General features: G+C 42.1%; 1 protein-coding gene across 1 annotated transcript in view; it reads right to left on the bottom strand.

The window, feature by feature from the left end:
* Window positions 1–19,894, bottom strand: part of LOC139163124 (zinc finger and SCAN domain-containing protein 2-like) — a 35,919-nt gene that overhangs the window by 14,906 nt on the left and 1,119 nt on the right. Inside the window, exons 2-5 of the mRNA XM_070744089.1 lie at window positions 13,182–14,707; window positions 12,772–13,097; window positions 3,773–4,340; window positions 2,642–3,271 (exon numbers count right to left, since the gene is read on the bottom strand). Of these exons, the coding sequence (XP_070600190.1) occupies window positions 2,642–3,271; window positions 3,773–4,340; window positions 12,772–13,097; window positions 13,182–14,523 (2,866 nt within the window). The 5' untranslated portion in view covers window positions 14,524–14,707. The remainder of the gene's footprint in view (window positions 1–2,641; window positions 3,272–3,772; window positions 4,341–12,771; window positions 13,098–13,181; window positions 14,708–19,894) is intronic.

Below are 19,894 nucleotides of genomic sequence, written 5' to 3'. Positions count from 1 at the left end.
TGCTGCCTATGCATCGCTCTCCTCATGCGTGGCTGTATCATTAACTCTTATTCTGAATCCAAGGAGGAGCTAGATAATTGATCTCCTGAGCTGTCTGCCACACTCTCCTCCTCCCTGTCACTCATGTCTTCTTGGTCAGAGGAGCCTTCATCATCAGATTCCACCGGGAGCAAAACAGGCCTGCAGCATGTGGATGTCTCCCCCGCATCCACAGTCCTTGGGGCAGAAGCTGGGCCAGAGCTAACCACAACAATATGTAACAGAAATTTAAACAGAATTAAAATGAAAACTCGGGTGAGATGGGGATGGGGAGTGTAAATGTTAGTTACATAGCAGACTAAATTATCACAATACAGAGTACACAAATAGAACAAGCTGCATACTGATTAAAATTATTTTATGACACACGTCATCCATCATCTGATAAATTTTAAATACTGATTCACAGAACCTGGCAGCTTCATCTATCCATTCATTCATTCATTCATTCAATTCAATATCACAGGATAATTCTTGGTGGCTTATTAAAAAGATTAAAATATGCATAACCTATAAACACTATGAATAAAATACTACAAAAATATAAATATATAAATGCTCAACAGAATTCAAATACTCAACCATCTTCATATTATACAACATGATAGTTTCAGTATGATATCGAAAGTACCAGTGGTACCTCTACTTATGAACGCCTCTACTTACGAACTTTTTGAGATACGAACCGGGTGTTCAAAATTTTTTTGCCTCTACTCACGAACCATTTCCTATTTACGAACCCTCACTTCTCAGCTGCTGCTGCGAACGGAGTGGGCGGAAGGACAATGAGAGGTGTCGGCTGGACAAAAGAGAAGAGTGGGAGAGATGACAAGCCAGATGAAGCAAGGCAAAAAGAGTGGGAAGAGGGACAGCGAGAGGTGGACTCAGAGTTCAAGAGAGGGGAAAGGTGTGGGGGAAATGATCAGAGTGGGGTGGAGAAAAACGAGAGGCAAAGACTCACGGAGGTCAAGAGAGGAGAAAGGTGTGGGGAAATGATCAGAGCGGGGTGAACAAAAATGGGAGTCAATGACTCATGGAGCTCAAGAGAGGAGAAAGGTGTGGGGGAAATGATCAAAGTGGGGTGGACAAAAATGGGAGTCAATGACTCATGGAGCTCAAGAGAGGAGAAAGGTGTGGGGGAAATGATCAGAGCGGGGTGGACAAAAATGGGAGGCAAGGACTCATGGAGCTCAAGAGAGGGGAAAGGTGTGGGGAAATGATCAAAGTGGGGTGGGGAAAAATGGGAGGCAAGGACTCATGGAGCTCAAGAGGAGAAAGGTGTGGGGGAAATGATCAGAGCGGGGTGGACAAAAATGGGAGGCAAGGACTCATGGAGCTCAAGAGAGGGGAAAGGTGTGGGGAAATGATCAAAGTGGGGTGGGGAAAAATGGGAGGCAATGACTCATGGAGCTCAAGAGAGGGGAAAGGTGTGGGGAAATGATCAAAGTGGGGTGGGGAAAAATGGGAGGCAAGGACTCATGGAGCTCAAGAGAGGGGAAAGGTGTGGGGAAATGATCAAAATGGGGTGGGGAAAAATGGGAGGCAATGACTCATGGAGCTCAAGAGAGGGGAAAGGTGTGGGGAAATGATCAAAATGGGGTGGGGAAAAATGGGAGGCAAGGACTCATGGAGCTCAAGAGAGGGGAAAGGTGTGGGGAAATGATCAAAATGGGGTGGAGAAAAATGGGAGGCAATGACTCATGGAGCTCAAGAGAGGGGAAAGGTGTGGGGAAATGATCAAAATGGGGTGGGGAAAAATGGGAGGCAAGGACTCATGGAGCTCAAGAGAGGGGAAAGGTGTGGGGAAATGATCAAAGTGGGGTGGGGAAAAATGGGAGGCAAGGACTCATGGAGCTCAAGAGAGGGGAAAGGTGTGGGGAAATGATCAAAGTGGGGTGGGGAAAAATGGGAGGCAATGACTCATGGAGCTCAAGAGAGGGGAAAGGTGTGGGGAAATGATCAAAGTGGGGTGGGGAAAAATGGGAGGCAATGACTCATGGAGCTCAAGAGAGGGGAAAGGTGTGGGGAAATGATCAAAGTGGGGTGGGGAAAAATGGGAGGCAAGGACTCATGGAGCTCAAGAGAGGGGAAAGGTGTGGGGAAATGATCAAAATGGGGTGGAGAAAAATGGGAGGCAAGGACTCATGGAGCTCAAGAGAGGCTCTTTTCGTCTTGCTTCCTTGGGACTGCCACCACTTGCCACCTCTCGCTATCCCTTCCCCTACTCTGTTCACCACCACTTCGTCCGCCCTGCAGCTTTTTTTTTTTTTTGCCTTAAAGTTATGGATTTTCCTAATGGTTTTGCACGCATTATTTGCTTTTACATTGATTCCTATGGGAAAAATTGCTTCTACCTACAAACGTTTCTACTTAAGAACCTGGTCACGGAACAAATTAAGTTCGTAGGTAGAGGTACCATTGTAGTTAATTTCTCAGCCATACTTCTAAAAGCAGCTCAGAAGTGAAATTCAAGCCTTCCCTACAGTCATCCCCTTCTGCTTCATATGGATTTTCTTGTGGGCAGTAAGGGAGGAATTTTGTGTGAAGCAACGTCCACACTCTGGACATTTGAAAGGCTTCTCCCCAATGTGTAAACTTACATGATTTATAAGTTTAGACCTAGTACGGAAACCTTTTCCACAATCTGGACATTCGTATGGTTTCTCCCCCGTGTGAGTCCTCTGGTGTATTACAAGCTCGAAATTCCGACTGAAACTTTTCCCACAATCAGGACATTCATATGGTTTCTCTCCAGTGTGAGTTCTCTGGTGTATCACAAGGGTATAATTCTGACTGACACTTTTCCCATAATCCAAACATTCATATGGTTTTTCCCCTGTGTGAATCCTTCGATGTATAACCAGCTCAGAACTTCGAGTGAACTTTTTCCCACATTCCAGACACTCGTATGGTTTCTCCCCTGTGTGAGTCCTCTGGTGTATCACCCGGTGAGAATTCCGACGGAAACATTTCCCACAATCCAGACACTCATATGGCTTTTCCCCAGTGTGAGTCCTTTGGTGTATTACCAGATCGTAATTCTGTCTGAAACTTTTCCCACAATTTGGACACTCATATGGTCTCTCTCCTGTGTGTGTTCTCTGGTGTATCATCAGGTGGGAATTCCGACTGAAACTTTTCCCACAATCTGGACATTCATATGGTTTCTTCCCAGTGTGAATCCTCTGGTGTATCACCAGGTGGGAATTGTGAATGAAGGTTTTGCCACAATCTGAGCATTCATGCAGTTTCTCTATTATGTGTCTCCTTTGATGTAGAACGAGGTTGGAATTTTGAATGAAACGTTTCTCACAAACTGGACTCTTACGTTGTGTCTCCCAAGTGTGAGTCCTCTGATGTTTCACCAGGTGGGAATCCCGAGTGAAACTTTTCCCACAATCTGGACACTCGTACAGTTTTTCTTCAGTGAGAATCCTCTGGTGTATCCCAACATCAGAATTCTGATTTATTTTTTTCTCACAATCTGGACCCTTATGTGGTTTATCCTCAGTGTGAGACATCTGCTGGCTCTCCAAGTAGTGATTCTGACTGACTATTTTACCACACTCCTGACCCTCAAATGGTTTCTCTCGTACATGTGTTCTCTGATGTAACAGCATATCAGAATTGTGACTGAAATTTTCCCCAGAATTGGGACATTCATTCAGTTTCTCCCCAGTGTGAGTCCTCTTGTGTATAACAAGGTTTGAACTGTGACTGAAACTTTTTTCACAGTTGGGGCACTTATATGGTTTCTCTCCTGTGTGAGTCCTCTGATGTACCACCAGGTCAGAATTGTGGCTGAAACTTTTCCCACAATCTGGACACTCATATGGTTTCTCCCCTGTGTGTATCCTGTGGTGTATAACCAGGTGAGAATTTTGACTGAAACTTTTCCCACAATTCAAACATTCATATGGTTTTTCCCCAGTCTGAATCCTTTGATGTATCACAAGGGCATAATTCTGACTGAAACTTTTCCCACAATCCGGACACTCATATGGTTTTTCTCCAGTGTGAGTCCTCTTGTGTAACGCCAGGTTGGATTTGTGACTGAAACCTTTGCCACAGTCCGTACACACATACGGTTTTTCTCCTGTGTGTGTCCTCTGATGTACTACCAGGTCAGTATTATGACTGAAACTTTTCCCACAATCTGGACACTCATATGGTTTCTCCCCAGTGTGGGTCCTACGGTGGCTCACCAGATGGGAATTTTGACTGAAACTTTTCCCACAATCTGGACACTCATATGGTTTCTCCCCAGTGTGGGTCCTCTTATGTATCTTTAGGGTGGCATGCTTCCTAAAGCTATTGCCACAATGATGACACTGGGCGGACTTTTCTCCAGTTCGGATCCTCTCATGCATAATTGGATATGATCTGAAATTTTTCCAGGGGTGTTTCCATCACTTACATTTTTGGATTCTCAAAGCCCAAAATATTTGTGATCCCTTCTTCAATGGTGCTTTGATTCAGGCCACTCTTCTTTCCTTCCCATGATTAGGCTTGCACGACTGTCTATCCTATGTGCTTATCCAAGTGGCCCCTTCCATCCCGGATTTCTAGATTATTTTGAATTTGGAAATGACCTTGACCTGGACTATTTCATGGAGTGTTTCAGTGAGTTTCACCGACTCAATTATTTCCAGCTCAAAATTCTCTTTCTGTTATTCTCTCTTTTGCCTCTCACCTGCCTTGGAAAGCTGAAGAATTTTATGGTTTTCTGAAGGAAGTGGAAAAATACTCTGGCCAAATTTGTTTCCCTTTTTAATGTTGCTTCTGATTCTCACTTGCCCAGGATGGTCTTCTGGCTATCCTCTTCATCTAAAAGATTCACATAAAGCATAGAGCTTAATTATTATTTATATAAGAGTTGGCACAAGATGCAAAAACAGCAAGGAAACAAATCATTCATTACAATGAAAAAACAAAATACCAAACATTAACCTCTAGCATTAAATTACTATTCATTTGAGACATAGAAAACTAGTGAGAATCAAGTTCAAATATCCACAGAAGCATGAAATTTCTCTTCTGGTTTTGCCTAATTCAGAAATCCTTGGCATTGCAGTCTGCTATTATCACAAGAGTTTCCAAATTCTGAGAAAAACCTATTATCAGTGTCGGGGAACAATAGCCCTTTGATGACTTCAACTCCCAGAACTTTGGTGCTGTTATGACTTCAATTCCCAGAATTCCTGAGCCAACCATGCTGGCTCAGAAATTCTGAGAGTTGAAGTCCACAACTCATAAAAAGACCATAGTTTCCCACCTCTGGCTTATAGAGATAGTAATATATGCATACAGAGAGATAAACAGATATACAGACATTTACAAATGTGTGTAAGTTGGAAATCCAGTTCACCCTAAAAATTGTCCCAGAAGTGGGTATTTTGGATGCAATTTATAGAGATGGAAGGCTTTAAGAAATGAAATCATGCCCAATATGTCTGCAAAATTTAAAGCAGAGGTTTTGTCCATGAAATGCCTCAGTTTCCTAGAAAAGATGTATAGAAACATCACAAGAAGCGAGCCCTAACATTAAGATTATTTTTAAAATTTCCCAATCAGCTGGAAATTGAGGGCACACCGTTTTAAATTTGCAACACTTGGAGAATAAAAATTGAGGAGGGGGATATGTAGCGGCCGAATATTTTTCAGCCTTGTTGCTTCTCTGCTTCTCCACTGTGGACCAAACCATATAGCCCTACTTGCTCTCTGACCTTTCCTCAGTTCATCTTCTAACTCAGGGGTCTCCAACTGGAAACTTTAAGACTTGTGGACTTCAACTCCCAGAATTCTTCAACCAGCAAGTTCCATCTGAGCTTAGATCTCCCCTAAACTCTCATAGAAACTTATAGAAAATTGACGGCAGAAAAAGACCTCATGGTCCATCTAGTCTGCCCTTATACTATTTCCTGTATTTTATCTTAGGATGGCTATATGTTTTTCCCAGGCATGTTTAAATTCAATTTACTGTGGATTTACCAACCATGTCTGCTGGAAGTTTGTTCCCAGTATCTACTACTCTTTCAGTAAAATAATATTTTCTCGCGTTGCTTCTGATCTTTCCCCCAACTAGCCTCAGATTTTGTCCCCTTGTTCTTGTGTTCACTTTCCTCTTAAAAACATCTCTCCTGAACCTTATTTAACCCATTGACATATTTAAATGTTTCGATCATGTCCCTCCTGTCCTCCAGACTATACAGATTGAATTAATTAAGTCTTTCCTGTTAAGTTCTATGCTTAACACCTTCCACCATTTTTGTAGCCCGTCTTTGGACCCGTTCAATTTTGTCAATATATTTTTGTAGGTGAGGTCTCCAGAACTGAACACAGTACTGTATTCCAAATGTGGTCTCACCAGCGCTCTATACAGCGGGATCACAATCTCCCTCATCCTGCTTGTTATACCTCTAGCTATGCAGCCAAGCATCCTACTTGCTTTCCCTACCGCCTGACCATACTGTTCACCCATTTTGAGACTGTCAGAAATCACTATCCCTAAATCCTCTCCTCTTCCTCCTCTCCAAACATGCTCCTGATCCTCCCCAGCAGCGACCGGGAAACATGGGAATGGTGGTTTCCCCAATCTTCCGAGGGGGGGGGGGGGCAGGGACGGGGAACAGGATGCCACAGACTGACAGCTGGGCTATATCAAGATATTGGGCTGAGGAGCAGAAGGGGGAGCGGAGAGCCGATCGCAGCAGCAGCAACCAAGCAGCGGCGCAACAGGCTTGCACGGCGCAGAAAACCTTGCAAGCAAAAACCGGGGTCTCCGAAGGGGAGAGGGCGCAGCGGGCAAAATCCCACCGCTTTGCTCCCTCCCCCGAGGAATCCCTTCTTCCCTTCCCTCCCTCGGAGTCCACCCGCCCTCTTGCCAGCATCCTTCCTCACCTGGCTCCCCTGCCGGCGGGGGGATCTCCGCAATCCTGGCGTAGCAGACGGCTGGGGACCAGAAGGATGGGTGGGTGGGCTGGAACTGGGATCTCCCAGCCCCACTTTTCTCCCCTTTCCTGCCTCCTATCTAGGCGCAAAGGAAAAAAAAACTCTCTGCATTTAACCCTTTCGTTCAAGCCCGGGCGGGCAGGGGGGATAGGAACCGAGCAATGCCAAAATGCCCCAGCTCGGCCCATGCCAGAGACGATCGCTCGCGTTCACCTAGAGGGAGGGGGAAAACCCGAAGGCTCAAAATAAGCGCCGAGAACTGAAAGAGAAAATTGCATGGGTTCATCTGCATCCGATGGAAAATTAGGGACTCAAAGCTATTGTATAATAGGATTGGGTGAGGGGTAGAATAGGGATGAGGTTGAGGATTAGAATGGAATGGGAATGGAAGGGAAAGGAATAGGAATTAGAATAGAAACATAGAAACATAGAAGACTGACGGCAGAAAAAGACCTCATGGTCCATCTAGTCTGCCCTTTTACTATTTCCTGTATTTTATCTTACAATGGATCTATGTTTATCCAGGCATGTTTAAATTCAGTTACTGTGGATTTCCCAACCACGTCTGCTGGAAGTTTGTTCCAAGGATCTACTACTCTTTCAGTAAAATAATATTATTATATGAAATTATTATTATTATTATTATTATTATTATTATTATTATTATTATTATTATTATTATTAATTAGATTTGTATGCCGCACCTCTCCGGAGACTCGGAGCAGCTGAAAACAACAAAACACAGTATAGATCCAATGATTAAAAACCCTTATTAAAAAAACAGTCATACATCCCAGACAAACCATGCATAACATGGAACAGGCCCTGGGGGAAGTGGGAATCAACTTCCCCATGCCTGATGGCAGAGGTGGGTTTTAAAGAGTTTGCGAAAGGCGAGGATGGGGGCAGTCCTGATCCAGAGTTGATTCCAGAGGGTCAGGGCCGCCACAGAGAAGGCTCTTCCCCTGGGTCCCGCCAGATGACATTGTTTCGTGGACGGGACACGGAGGAGGCCAACTCTGTGGGACCTAATCGGTTGCTGGGATTCGTGCGTCTGATTAGGTCTCACGAATAGAAACAGAAGGATAGAAAATAGAATATAATAGAAATAAATAGAAATAGAAAGATAGAATAGAATAAAATAAAATAGAATTCTTTATTGGCCAAGTGTTATTGACCAAATACTTATTTTCCACCATAATCTGCAAAGAAATTCTTTAAAAATCAGACAATGTGATTTTCTGGATGTGTTTTCTCACGTTGTCTCTCAGGGTTGAGGTCTACCTATGATGTCAATTACGGGCCTCTCATCTTTTTAAGTGGGAGAACTTGCACAATTAGTGTCTGACTAAATACATTTCCCCCCACTATACATGACATGTGTTGTACATACTCCTGGTCGCTCAGGGAGCTGAACGAAAACACCTTTCATTTTAGCATTCTGTTATTTTACAGTCATTTCTGCTGTTTTTGAATCATACTGTGAGTACATAAATCTTGGTAGACGGAGAAGGCTGGGAGGAATGCATGTGGAACGTAATTAAGAGAGATAACAGGACAAAAGGAATGTGCTAGTATGAACTGCATTTTGAATACGGAAGTGACTTCTAGTATACACATTTAAATCCCTAGTTCTCACTTGTGTTCATCTTCAAATACAAAGAACACAATTATACATGTATATACAGTATATATGTGTATCTATTTACATCACTCTCAGGTTCCCTTAATTTACAGTCCTGGTGGTTATTTCCCCCCACCAATAATATAATTTATTCCAGATTTCAAAGTATTCAGTTTCATTTTTTTCTTTCAATTCTAATGTCTGCCCATCCATCTCAGCGTTTTATATAGAAGTTCTTTTTTTGAACAAAAGCTATCCTTGCCGCTGTCAAGATATGTAGCATTAAATGTTACACTTTTGTCATACTTCTCTGATGTCCATTCCCTCTGTCTTAAGATACTACTTTATTTCCCAAAGACATTAGAATACTGTAGTCAATAAGAGTTTGCAATACGGTATGGTCCTCTCAAAGATCCAGAGGCTTTTGAACGATTTCCCTATGGAGAGTCCCTAGGGAGTGTGTGGCATAACATTTTGAATAAATAACCTTCAAGATATTTCATCTCCTAATCATAATAAAATCTGATGTGATAATGGGTGTACTGTACTAAAAAAAAATGGCACTGAGAGAGAGAAGTAGAGAAAATTAAATACAGTGATACCTCGTCTTACAAACCCGTCATACAAACTTTTCGAGATACAAACCCGGGGTTTAAGATTTTTTTGCCTCTTCTTCCAAACTATTTTCACCTTACAAACCCACCGCTGCCGCTGGGATGCCCCGCCTCGACTTCTGTTGCCAGCAAAGCACCCATTTTTGCGCTGCTGGGATTCCCCTGAGGTTCCTGTCCATGGGAAATCCCACCTCCAGACTTCCGTGTTTTTGCGATGCTGAAGGGGAATTCCAGCAGCGCAAAAACGGGCACATCGCTGGCAACGGAAGTCCGGAGGTGGGGTTTCCCAGCAAGGGGAACCTCAGCGAAATTGCAGCATCACAAAAACACAGAAGTCCGGAGGTGGGGTTTCGAGGACTTCTGTGTTTTTGCAATGTTTCAATTTCGCTGAGGCTCCCCTCGCTGGGAAACCCCACCTCCAGACTTCTGTTGCCAGCGAAGCACTCATTTTTGTGCTGCTGGAATTCCCCTGCAGCATCACAAAAACACAGAAGTGCGGAGGTGGTTTCCCATAGAGGGGAGCCTGAGGGAAATCCCAGCAGCGCAAAAACAGGCGCTTTGGCTGGCAAAAGGGGTGAATTTTGGGCTTGCATGCATTAATTGCTTTTCCATTGATTCCTATGGGAAACATTGTTTCATCTTACAAACTTTTCACCTTACAAACCTCATCCCGGAACCAATTAAGTTCGTAAGACGATGTATCACTGTATAATTTAATTGTTTTAAAAGTTTGCACATTTAAATTTGAAGCCACCTGCAGCTTCAAAAAACCTCTTGGTTCTTCCTCACTCCTGGCCCGGTCTTGTTTTTTAGATATCTTTCTGCAAAGAATTAATACGCAATGTGATCTACTGGAGACAAAAAAGTATTATATAACCTGGTGAAATCAAATGAAATCTTTATTATGTCAAAAGACCAGCATAAGAATTGTGGGGTACATTTAATTTTTTTTTAAAAAAAAAATCTAAATAATTGTTTAAAATTATGATATAAAATTAAAAGATATAGAAGAGAATTTATATATAAACACAGACTCTGAAATGGAATATAAAAGATGGGTTTAGGAGCATAAAAGTTAGTATTGTGGCAGATTAAATCTATCATTGCCCATACCTTAGTACAGTATAGTGATGGTGAACCTTTTTTTCCTCAGGTGATGAAACAGCATGGGTGCGCGCTATTACGCATGCGTGAGTGCCCACACTCATAATTCAATGCTTGGGGAGGGCAAAAACAGCTTCCCCTGCCATCCGGAGGCCCTCTGGAGGCCGAAAACAGCCTGTTTTCCAACTTCTGGTGGGCCCAATAAGCTTGTGTTTCACCCTCCCCAGGCTCCAGAGGCTTCTCTGGAGCCAGGGGAGGGTAAAAATGCCCTCCCCCATCCCCATGGAGGCTCTCTGGAAGCAGAAAAAGCCCTCCTAGAGCCCCTGCGTGAGCAAAAAATCAGCTGGCCATTGAAGCTGAGCTAGGGCAACGGCTCACGTGCCAGCAAATATGGCTCTGCGAGCCACTTGTGGCACCCACACCATAGGTTCGCCATTACTGCCTTAGTGTGACAAGCTGGATGCTTATAAAAACTAATTTATAGCCACATAATACAGCTTTAGGACAAGCTTCCCAAATCTTTCCCTTCTTTAATGTCCCTCATCCCCCAGAAAGCCAGTTTTGACTGCAGCAGTCTCGACTATTAAGCCCTAGCTGGACTTTAAATGCAGTTTGATAACATGGCATGCCGCAAATAGAAAAGTACTGTGGGAATTGAGGAGGGGTGGTTGCTTGAGAGGGAAAGATACTAGCCACCACACATTCTTTCCAGAAGATTAAAGGTCATTCTTTGTTCAGCACCAGCCGAAAGTACAGGGGAGGATTGTTATGTTGAGAGAACAGGAGTAGGCTATGCGATGAATTTGTCGATGTGGGGATGAAGGATGAACCTTATAGTGGAGGACTGTAGGGGAAAGTTAATATCAGGTTGACTACAGTTCATAACAAACATGGCTGTTAATAAATTGGAACTTGGAAGAAGGCCAAGGTTTGGACTCTGATTTATTTCTTGGAATGCTGATGTAAGATTTTTTTTAAAGAATATTGGTCAGAGAGAATTTAGTTTTAGCGTCTAATTGGGGCAGAGTGAAAGAATATCAACAAGTAAATCCTTCCCAGGTTTTTTTTTAATGAGGAAATTTGTTTTTTAGGGGTTTTTTTGTTTTTGAGAGGAAAGAATGTTAAGAAAGGGAAATATTTCGGTAGCTTGTCCTGAAGGTGCCCTTTTAGCAACAGCCCTCTTCCCAAAGCCTAGAGAGGCAGAGGAGCTTTTAAGCGTCCCTATGGACAGCTAATAAGTGGACACCTGATTGGTGAAGAAAGCCCCCAAAAGCTGAGGAACTGGTTCTTTTTTTCTTTTCTTTTTTTGCCCCAGAAAGGCAGGGCACCTTCGGAGCAAGAAGTGCCGAGGCAGAATTAGGAAAGGCAGGCAGTTCCTTCCCCACTGATTCTCGCTGGTAGGATAGCTCAGTGTTTTTCAACCAGTGTGCCGTGGCACACTAGTGTGCCGTGACACATGGTCAGGTGTGCCGCGAAGCTCAGCAAGAGAGAGAAAGAGAGAGAAAGAAAGCAAGAGAGAGAGAGAAAGCAAGAGAGAGAAAGCAAGAGAGAAAGAGAGAGAGAGAGAAAGAAAGCGAGAGAGAGAAAGCAAGAGAGAAAGAGAGAGAGAAAGAAAGCAAGAGAGAAAGAGAAAGAAAGCAAGAGAGAGAGAAAGCAAGACAGAGAGAGAAAGAAAGCAAGACAGAGAGAAAGAGAGAGACAGAAAGAAAGCAAGAGAGAAAGAGAAAGAAAGCAAGACAGAGAGAGAAAGAAAGCAAGAGAGAGAGAAAGAAAGCAAGAGAGAAAGAGAGAGAGAAAGAAAGCAAGAGAGAAAGAGAGAGAAAGCAAGAGAGAGAGAGAAAGAAAGCGAGAGAGAGAAAGCAAGAGAGAAAGAGAGAGAGAGAGAAAGAAAGCAAGAGAGAAAGAGAAAGAAAGCAAGAGAGAGAGAGAAAGAGAGGCGGGAAGGAGGGAGAGATAGAAAGAGAGCAAAAAAGAGAGGGAGGAAGAAAGAGGGATGGACAGAGAGGGGGAGGAAGGAAGAGAGAGAAAGAGGGAGAGAAATAGAGCGAAAGGGAGGAAGAGAGAGAAATAATTTTTTTGTCCAAACTTTTTTTAGCCCCCCCACTTCCCCCCCCTGCACTCAATGTGCCCCATGATTTTGTATAGGTAAAAAATGTGCCGCAGCTTAAAAAAGTTGAAAATCACTGGGATAGCTAGGCCTCTGGTTGCGTATCTTGGGGTGGGGAAGACCTGAGACAGGTGGGCTGATGTTTCCATTAGACCTGTCTAGATCTCCCGCCACTTCTAATTAAAGATCACAATTGAAATTCAAGACTTTTCTAGACTCGTCACTTTCTCCCTCGTGTGGATTTTCTTGTGCGCGGTAAGAGAAGAATTTTGTGTGAAGCTACGTCCACACTCTGGGCATTTGAAAGGTTTCTCCCCAATGTGTAAAGCTACATGAATTACAAGCTTAGACTTAGTAGCGAATCCTTTCCCACAATCAGGACACTCATATGGTTTCTCGCCTGTGTGAGTCCTATGATGTATCACCAAGTGGGAATTCCGACTGAAAGCTTTCCCACACTCCCGACACTCGTATGGTTTCTCTCCTGTGTGAGACCTCTGGTGTATTAGCAGATGAGAATTACGACTAAAAGTCTTCCCACACTCCTGGCACTCATATGGTTTCTCCCCTGTGTGAATACTCTGGTGCACCACCAGGTGGGAATTGTTACTGAAACTTTTCCCACAATCAGGACACTCATATGGTTTTTCCCCTGTGTGTCGCCGCTGGTGGTATATCAAAAGGCAATTCTGACTGAAACTTTCCCCACAATCCTGGCATTCATATGGTTTCTTCTCAGAATGAGTCCTCTGGTGGACCACCAGGTGGGAATTAAGACGGAAACTTTTCCCACAATCCATACATTCGTACGGTTTCTCCCCTGTGTGAGTCCTTTGGTGTATCACCAAGGAGTAATTACGAATGAAACTTTTCCCACAATATAGACATTCATATGGTTTCTCTCCTGTGTGAGTCCTCTCATGTATAACCAGGTAACAACTCTGACTGAAAGTTTTCCCACAATCTGGACACTCATACGGTTTCTCCCCAGTGTGAGTCCTCCTGTGTGACACCAGGCTGGAACTCTGACTGAAAGTTTTCCCGCAGTCTGGGCATTCATATGGTTTCTCCCCTGTGTGTGTCCTCTGGTGTCTCACCAGTTCAGAACTGTGAATGAAACTTTTCCCACAATCAGGACATTCATAGGGTTTCTCCCCAGTGTGAGTCCTGTGGTGTATCAAAAGGTAGGAATTACGACTAAAACTTTTCCCACAATCCGGACACTCATTTGATTTCTCCCCAGTGTGAATCTTCTGGTGTGCTGCCAGGTTGGAACTGTAACGGAAACGTTTCCCACAATATGGACATTCATATGGTTTCTCGCCTGTATGTGTCCGCTGGTGTACCACTAGATGGGAATTCTGACTGAAACTTTTCCCACAGTCCAAGCATTCATATAAACTTTCTCCAGTGTGTATCCTCCGGTGAATTGCTAGTTGAGAATTCCGACTGAAACTTTTCCCACAATCTATACACTGATGTGGTTTCTCCCCTGTGTGAGTCCTCTTGTGCGCCACCAGGTGTGAATTAGTACGGAACCTTTTCCCACAATCTGGACACTCATAAGGTTTCTCCCCCGTGTGAGTCCTCCGGTGTTTCACCAGGTGGGAATTGTAGGTAAAACGTTTCCCACAATCCATACACTCGTATGGTTTCTCACCGGTGTGCGTCTTGTGCTGCATCAGTAGCGGTGTGTCCTTGAGAAAACTCTTATCACATTGAGGGCACTGGTATGGGTTGCCATCATTGTAGGTCCTTGGATCCTCAAAAGGATGAGAGCTGTAGTAAAATACCTTTCCACACTCGGAACATTCATTTGGGTTTTCTCCGGTGTGCATCCTTTCTGGCGTAATCAGTTGGGCTCTGCAATCTATGCTTTTCTCACGATATGTAGATCTGTAGGGCTTTTCCACCACTAATATTCCTGGATTTTGAAGGTCAAAAATATTTTGAAACTTTTCTTGCATGGTGCTTTGATTCAAACTAATCTTTCGCTCTTCACAGGGCAAAACTTGCATGACTGCCTGCCCTATGTGGGTATCGATATGGCAGCTTCCTCCCCATTGATTGACAGATATTTCCATTTTTTTCCGCCTGAATTTGTATATGCCTCTGCCCTTGATCTTTTCATAGAGTGTTTTGTTGAGTCTTATTTTTTTCCTGGTGAAGGAGGTAATAGATTTTGATTGCTGGCTGGATTTACTTTCCCCTTTAATGCTCTTTATGATTCTCACTTGTCAAGAATGTTGTTCTTGGCATCCACTTCATCTAAAAGATTCATAAAAAAGGGAGAAGAAACGAAAACATAAATTGAAATACAACAATAATAATACTTTCTTTCCTTTTTTTTGATATAACAAATCACAAAAGATCTATATACAGTAATTTTCAGGAAAAATCTGTATGAATTTAAATAAATTAAATAAGAATGTACGAAGGCGGTTAAGAAAATAAAAATAATTAAAAATATATGGCTAACTAAAAGGAAAAAATAGTGGATACCAATGATGATATACTTCACCAGAAGATAATTTGAAATTATAAGATGACTTATAACTTTCCCCCTCACAAGGGAATTTAAATTTAAATAATATATATTATGTTATTTGTTTATTGTTATTGTTATTACTGTTTAGTGTATTTAAATAAGTAATTAACTATATTACTAGAATTATTTTGCTTTTGTATGTTAGTTTCGTTTTGTTTCAATTTATGGTTTGATTATTCATCTTATATTTTTGTAAATGTGTATATATGTATTTTAAATCAATAAAAATATTTTTTTTTTAAAAAAAAAAGGGAGTTAGTGTAATGACTGCATAAAGAATAGGTGCACGACAAATGAAAACCCAAAGAAAAAACATACACTGCAATTAAAAAAACATTGAATTTGTCCTTTGCACAATCAGAACTGGCAAGAAAATTGTGGAAGTGGTTTTTCCCACTGATTGGTGAGTGGTCGACTGAGAAGCAAAAGAATCTCTTCCATGAGGCTATGGATCAACTAACATGTTTATTTCTAAAACAACTTTGTGGGTTTTCTTTTGGTACTTATTGTTATTTAAGAGAGGCTCTATTTGATATGAGCTATTTTTTTTTCTTTATAAAGCAGCATCGTTATTCCATGCGTTGCAGGAATATTGGAAAAGCTCAGGAGGATCTTCAGCTAACCCAACATACGTACACACTTCAAACCCAAGCATACACTAGGCAGAAGCTTATCAATCCCAAGGATAAAACATCCTGACATGAACTGAACAACATGGTTTATGCAGTACAATGCAGTGAGCCATGTGCAGATTTGAACATTGGGGAAACAAAACAACCACTTCATAAATGCATGGCACAACATAAGAGAACAAACCCATCAGAATTAGATTCAGTAGTCCACCTGCATTTAGAAACATAGAAACATAGAAGACTGACGGCAGAAAAAGACCTCATGGTCCATCTAGTCTGCCCTTATACTATTTCCTGTGTTTTATCTTACAATGGATATATGTTTATCCCAGGCATGTTTAAATTCAGTCACTGTGGATTTACCAACCACGTCTGCTGGAAGTTTGTTCCAAGGATCTACTACTCTTTCAGTAAAATAATATTTTCTCACGTTGCCTTTGATCTTTCCCCCAACTAACTTCAGACTGTGTCCCCTTGTTGTGTTCACTTTCCTTGTGTAAGAACCGTAACTTGAGAAGGAAAATAAAAGGCTGATATCAGCATTATTGTGAACATGACACAAAGAAATGCAAAGCTCTTTTCTCAAGTCAGGGGAAATTGTTTCCATTCTTTCACTCCACTCTCTGGGCTCTTTTTAAATTTTCCTCAAAAATCCGTACTAGTAAAGAAAAAAAAAACCATTTGGAGTAGCCAAATGACTTTCATCATGCTGAGTCTAAAAGACTCCAAAGAATTCAAGATTGGCTCATTACATTGACAGAATACAGAGGTCGGATTATAATAAAGAATCATAGAAACATAGAAGTCTGACGGCAGAAAAAGACCTCATGGTCCATCTAGTCTGCCCTTATACTATTTTCTGTATTCTATCTTAGGATGGATATAGGTTTATCCCAGGCATGTTTAAATTCAGTTACTGTGGATTTATCCACCACGTCTGCTGGAAGTTTGTTCCAAGGATCCACTACTCTTTCAGTAAAATAATATTTTCTCATTTTGCTTTTGATCTTTCCCCCAACTAACTTCAGATTGTGTCCCCTTGTTCTTGTGTTCACTTTCCTATTAAAAACACTTCCCTCCTGGACCTTATTTAACCCTTTAACATATTACAGATTGAGTTCATTAAGTCTTTCCTGATACGTTTTATGCTTAAGACCTTCCACCATTCTTGTAGCCCGTCTTTGGACCCGTTCAATTTTGTCAATATCTTTTTGTAGGTGAGGCCTCTAGAACTGAACACAGTTTTCCAAATGTGGTCTCACCAGCGCTATATATAAGGGGATCACAATCTCCCTCTTCCTGCTAGCTATGCAGCCAAGCATCCTATTTGCTTTTCCTACCGCTCAACCACACTGCTCACCCATTTTGAGACTGTCAGAAATCACTATCCCTAAATCCTTCTCTTGTGAAGTTTTTGCTAACACAGAACTGCCAATGCAATACTCAGATTGAGGATTCCTTTTCCCCAAGTGCATTATTTTACATTTGGAAACATTAAACTGCAGTTTTCATTGCTTTGACCATTTATCTAGTAAAGCTAAATCATTTACCATATTACAGACCCCTTCAGGAATAGCAACCCTATTGCACACTTTAGAGTCATCGGCAAATAGGCAAACCTCCCCTACCAAACCTTCCCCTATGTCACTCACAAAACAAACATATTAAAAAGAATAGGACACAAAGGCCATTTTTTTGAAGACAACAAAGTCCACATTATGGACAGAGAGGAAAACTGAAAGAGGGGTCAAAGAGGCCATCTATGTCAAAACTGAACAGCCCTCTCTCATCAGAGGGGGAGGGATACGACATCATCTATCTCCAATCTACAACACAGTCCTTTCAGCAGTTCCAAGAAGGCTCTACACCCATTTGCACTATTCAGGTGACCCTTACAGCATAGATAAACTTCCAGGTAGCCTTAACAATTCCCTAAAAGAATGCAAATATCCAGCTGTCTGCAAGTATGAATCTTTCCATTCCCCACCATCTAGTCAGAGCTGAAGAAGCTTCTTGGATGAAAACCTGAAATTCCCTGTTGCTGCTTGAAAAAAAGCTCCTTTGGGAGAACCATGGTTTGGACGACTGAGAATCTCCATAAATAAATGCAGTCCTAGGCTGCATCAATGGAAGGTTGGCATCAAGATCACATGAAATGATAGTACTGTATTGCTTTATAGAGCTTTGATAAGACCACAGTAAGAATACTGCACCAAGTTTTGGTCTCTACATTACAAAAGAATGTTGACACTCTAGAAAGAGTACAAAGAGAAACAAAAATGATTGGGGGACGGGAGGCTAAAATAAGATGAATAGTTGTAGGAATTGGACATGTCTAGTCTAATGAACAGAAGGACTAGGGGTGACATGACACCAGTGTTGCAATGTCCGAGAGGCTACCACAAAGAATAAGGGGGTTAATCACTGGCTGAAGTACCTAAAGAATTAATGGATAGAAAGTAACCAAGGAGAGATATCTAACCTAGAAAGAAGGAGTGATGTCCTGACAGTGAGAACAATTAATTAGTGGACAAGCTTGCCTCCAAAGGTTGTGGTTGCTTCATCACTGAAGGTTTTTAAAAAGACACTGGACAATCATTTGTCTGAAATGGTCTAGCAGGGGGTGGGACTAGAAGATTTTTTTAAAAGTTTTTTTAAAATTACCAGACAGACATTTTTACATATACAGTATATCATCTCTTTTCTCATTTCATTCTTTAACAAGATCTTTACAAATACAGTGATACCTTGTCTTACAAACTTAATTGGTTCCGGGACGAGGTTCTTAAGGTGAAAAGTTTGTAAGACAAAACAATGTTTCCCAAAGGAATCAATGGAAAAGCGATTAATGCGTGCAAGCCCAAAATTCACCCCTTTTGCCAGCCGAAGCACCAGTTTTTGTGCTGATGGGATTCCCCTGAGGCTCCCCTCCATGGGAAACCCCACCTCCGGACCTCTGTGTTTTTGCGATGCTGCGATTTCACTAAGGCTCCCCTTACTGGGAAACCCCACCTCCGAACTTCTGTTGCCAGCGAAGCGCCCGTTTTTGCGCTGCTGGGATTCTCCTGCACCATCACAAAAACACATAAGTCCGGAGATGGGGTTCCCCATGGAGGGGAGCCTCAGGGGAATCCCAGCAGCGCAAAAATGGGTGCTTCGCTGGCAACAGAAGTCCGGAGGCGGGGCATCCCAGTGGCGGTGATGGGTTTGTAAGGTGAAAATAGTTTGTAAGAACAGGCAAAAAAATCTTAAACCCCAGGTTTGTATCTCAAAAAGTTTATATGATGAGGCATTTGTAAGACGAGGTATCACTGTATATTCTACAGGGTGCGTTCCAAAAGTAATGCAATTGAATTTCCCGTGACGCTCCTATTGGTCAGAGTGGGACCGAAGCACTTGGAGTAGCTAGGGTGGAGGACGCTAAGCTTTGCCGTGAAACTGGTCTCAGTGCTCTCCAAGCTGGGGAAGCGGCAGGATATCAGTTATTGTAAATCTCTGCGCGCCGACCGTGTCACGAAAAAAATGGAATCGGAAATTTCAAGTGCACTTTTGCAACATATATTAAACTATTACAGTTTAATAGCTTAAAAATGTTGATAGTAGGATAAACTTAGATATGCTATTCATTACATTATATTTTTTGAATAAGTATTTTATACATAAAGTAATTTAATTAACATATAGAGTTAAATTTAACAAATACCGAATATATATGTATGCTAATTTTGTATTGATCTGATTATAGTTAGGTTTTTATTTTTTGTAGTAGTTAGACTTCTAAGATAAGCGGAGCAATGGCAGCTCCTTGAGTGTTTAATGTTGTACATCTTTGTTTGTCTTTTTAAAAAATACAATAAAAATATTTCAAAAAAATAATAAATTGAACCTGATTATTTGGCCAAGTTCATCACTGGTGATGAAACCTGAGTTTTTGAATACGACCCTGAAACAAAACGCCAAAGCTCTGAGTGGCACATCGACCAGTCCTCCAAGCCCAAAAAGGCAAGAATGAGCAAAATCAAAAGTGAAAACCATGCTCGTTGTCTTTTTTGACAGTAAAGCAGTGGTCCATAAGGAGTTTGTTCCTCAAGGATAGACAGTTAATGCTGCCTACTACGTTGATGTGCTGGAAAGACTCAGAAAAAGGGTCCTCAGGACGAGAAAAGACATCTCTGCTACTTGGCAACTCCATCATGACAACACGCCTTGCCACAACGCCCGACAAGTCTGCGAGTTCCTGGCCAAACACCAGGTGCCAACACTGCCCCATCCCTC

The sequence above is a fragment of the Erythrolamprus reginae genome, chromosome 2, assembly GCF_031021105.1.
Source record: "Erythrolamprus reginae isolate rEryReg1 chromosome 2, rEryReg1.hap1, whole genome shotgun sequence".
NCBI lineage: Eukaryota > Metazoa > Chordata > Lepidosauria > Squamata > Dipsadidae > Erythrolamprus > Erythrolamprus reginae.
The sequence above is the reverse complement of the archived record's forward strand: the minus strand, read 5'-3'. Positions and strand labels throughout refer to the sequence as shown.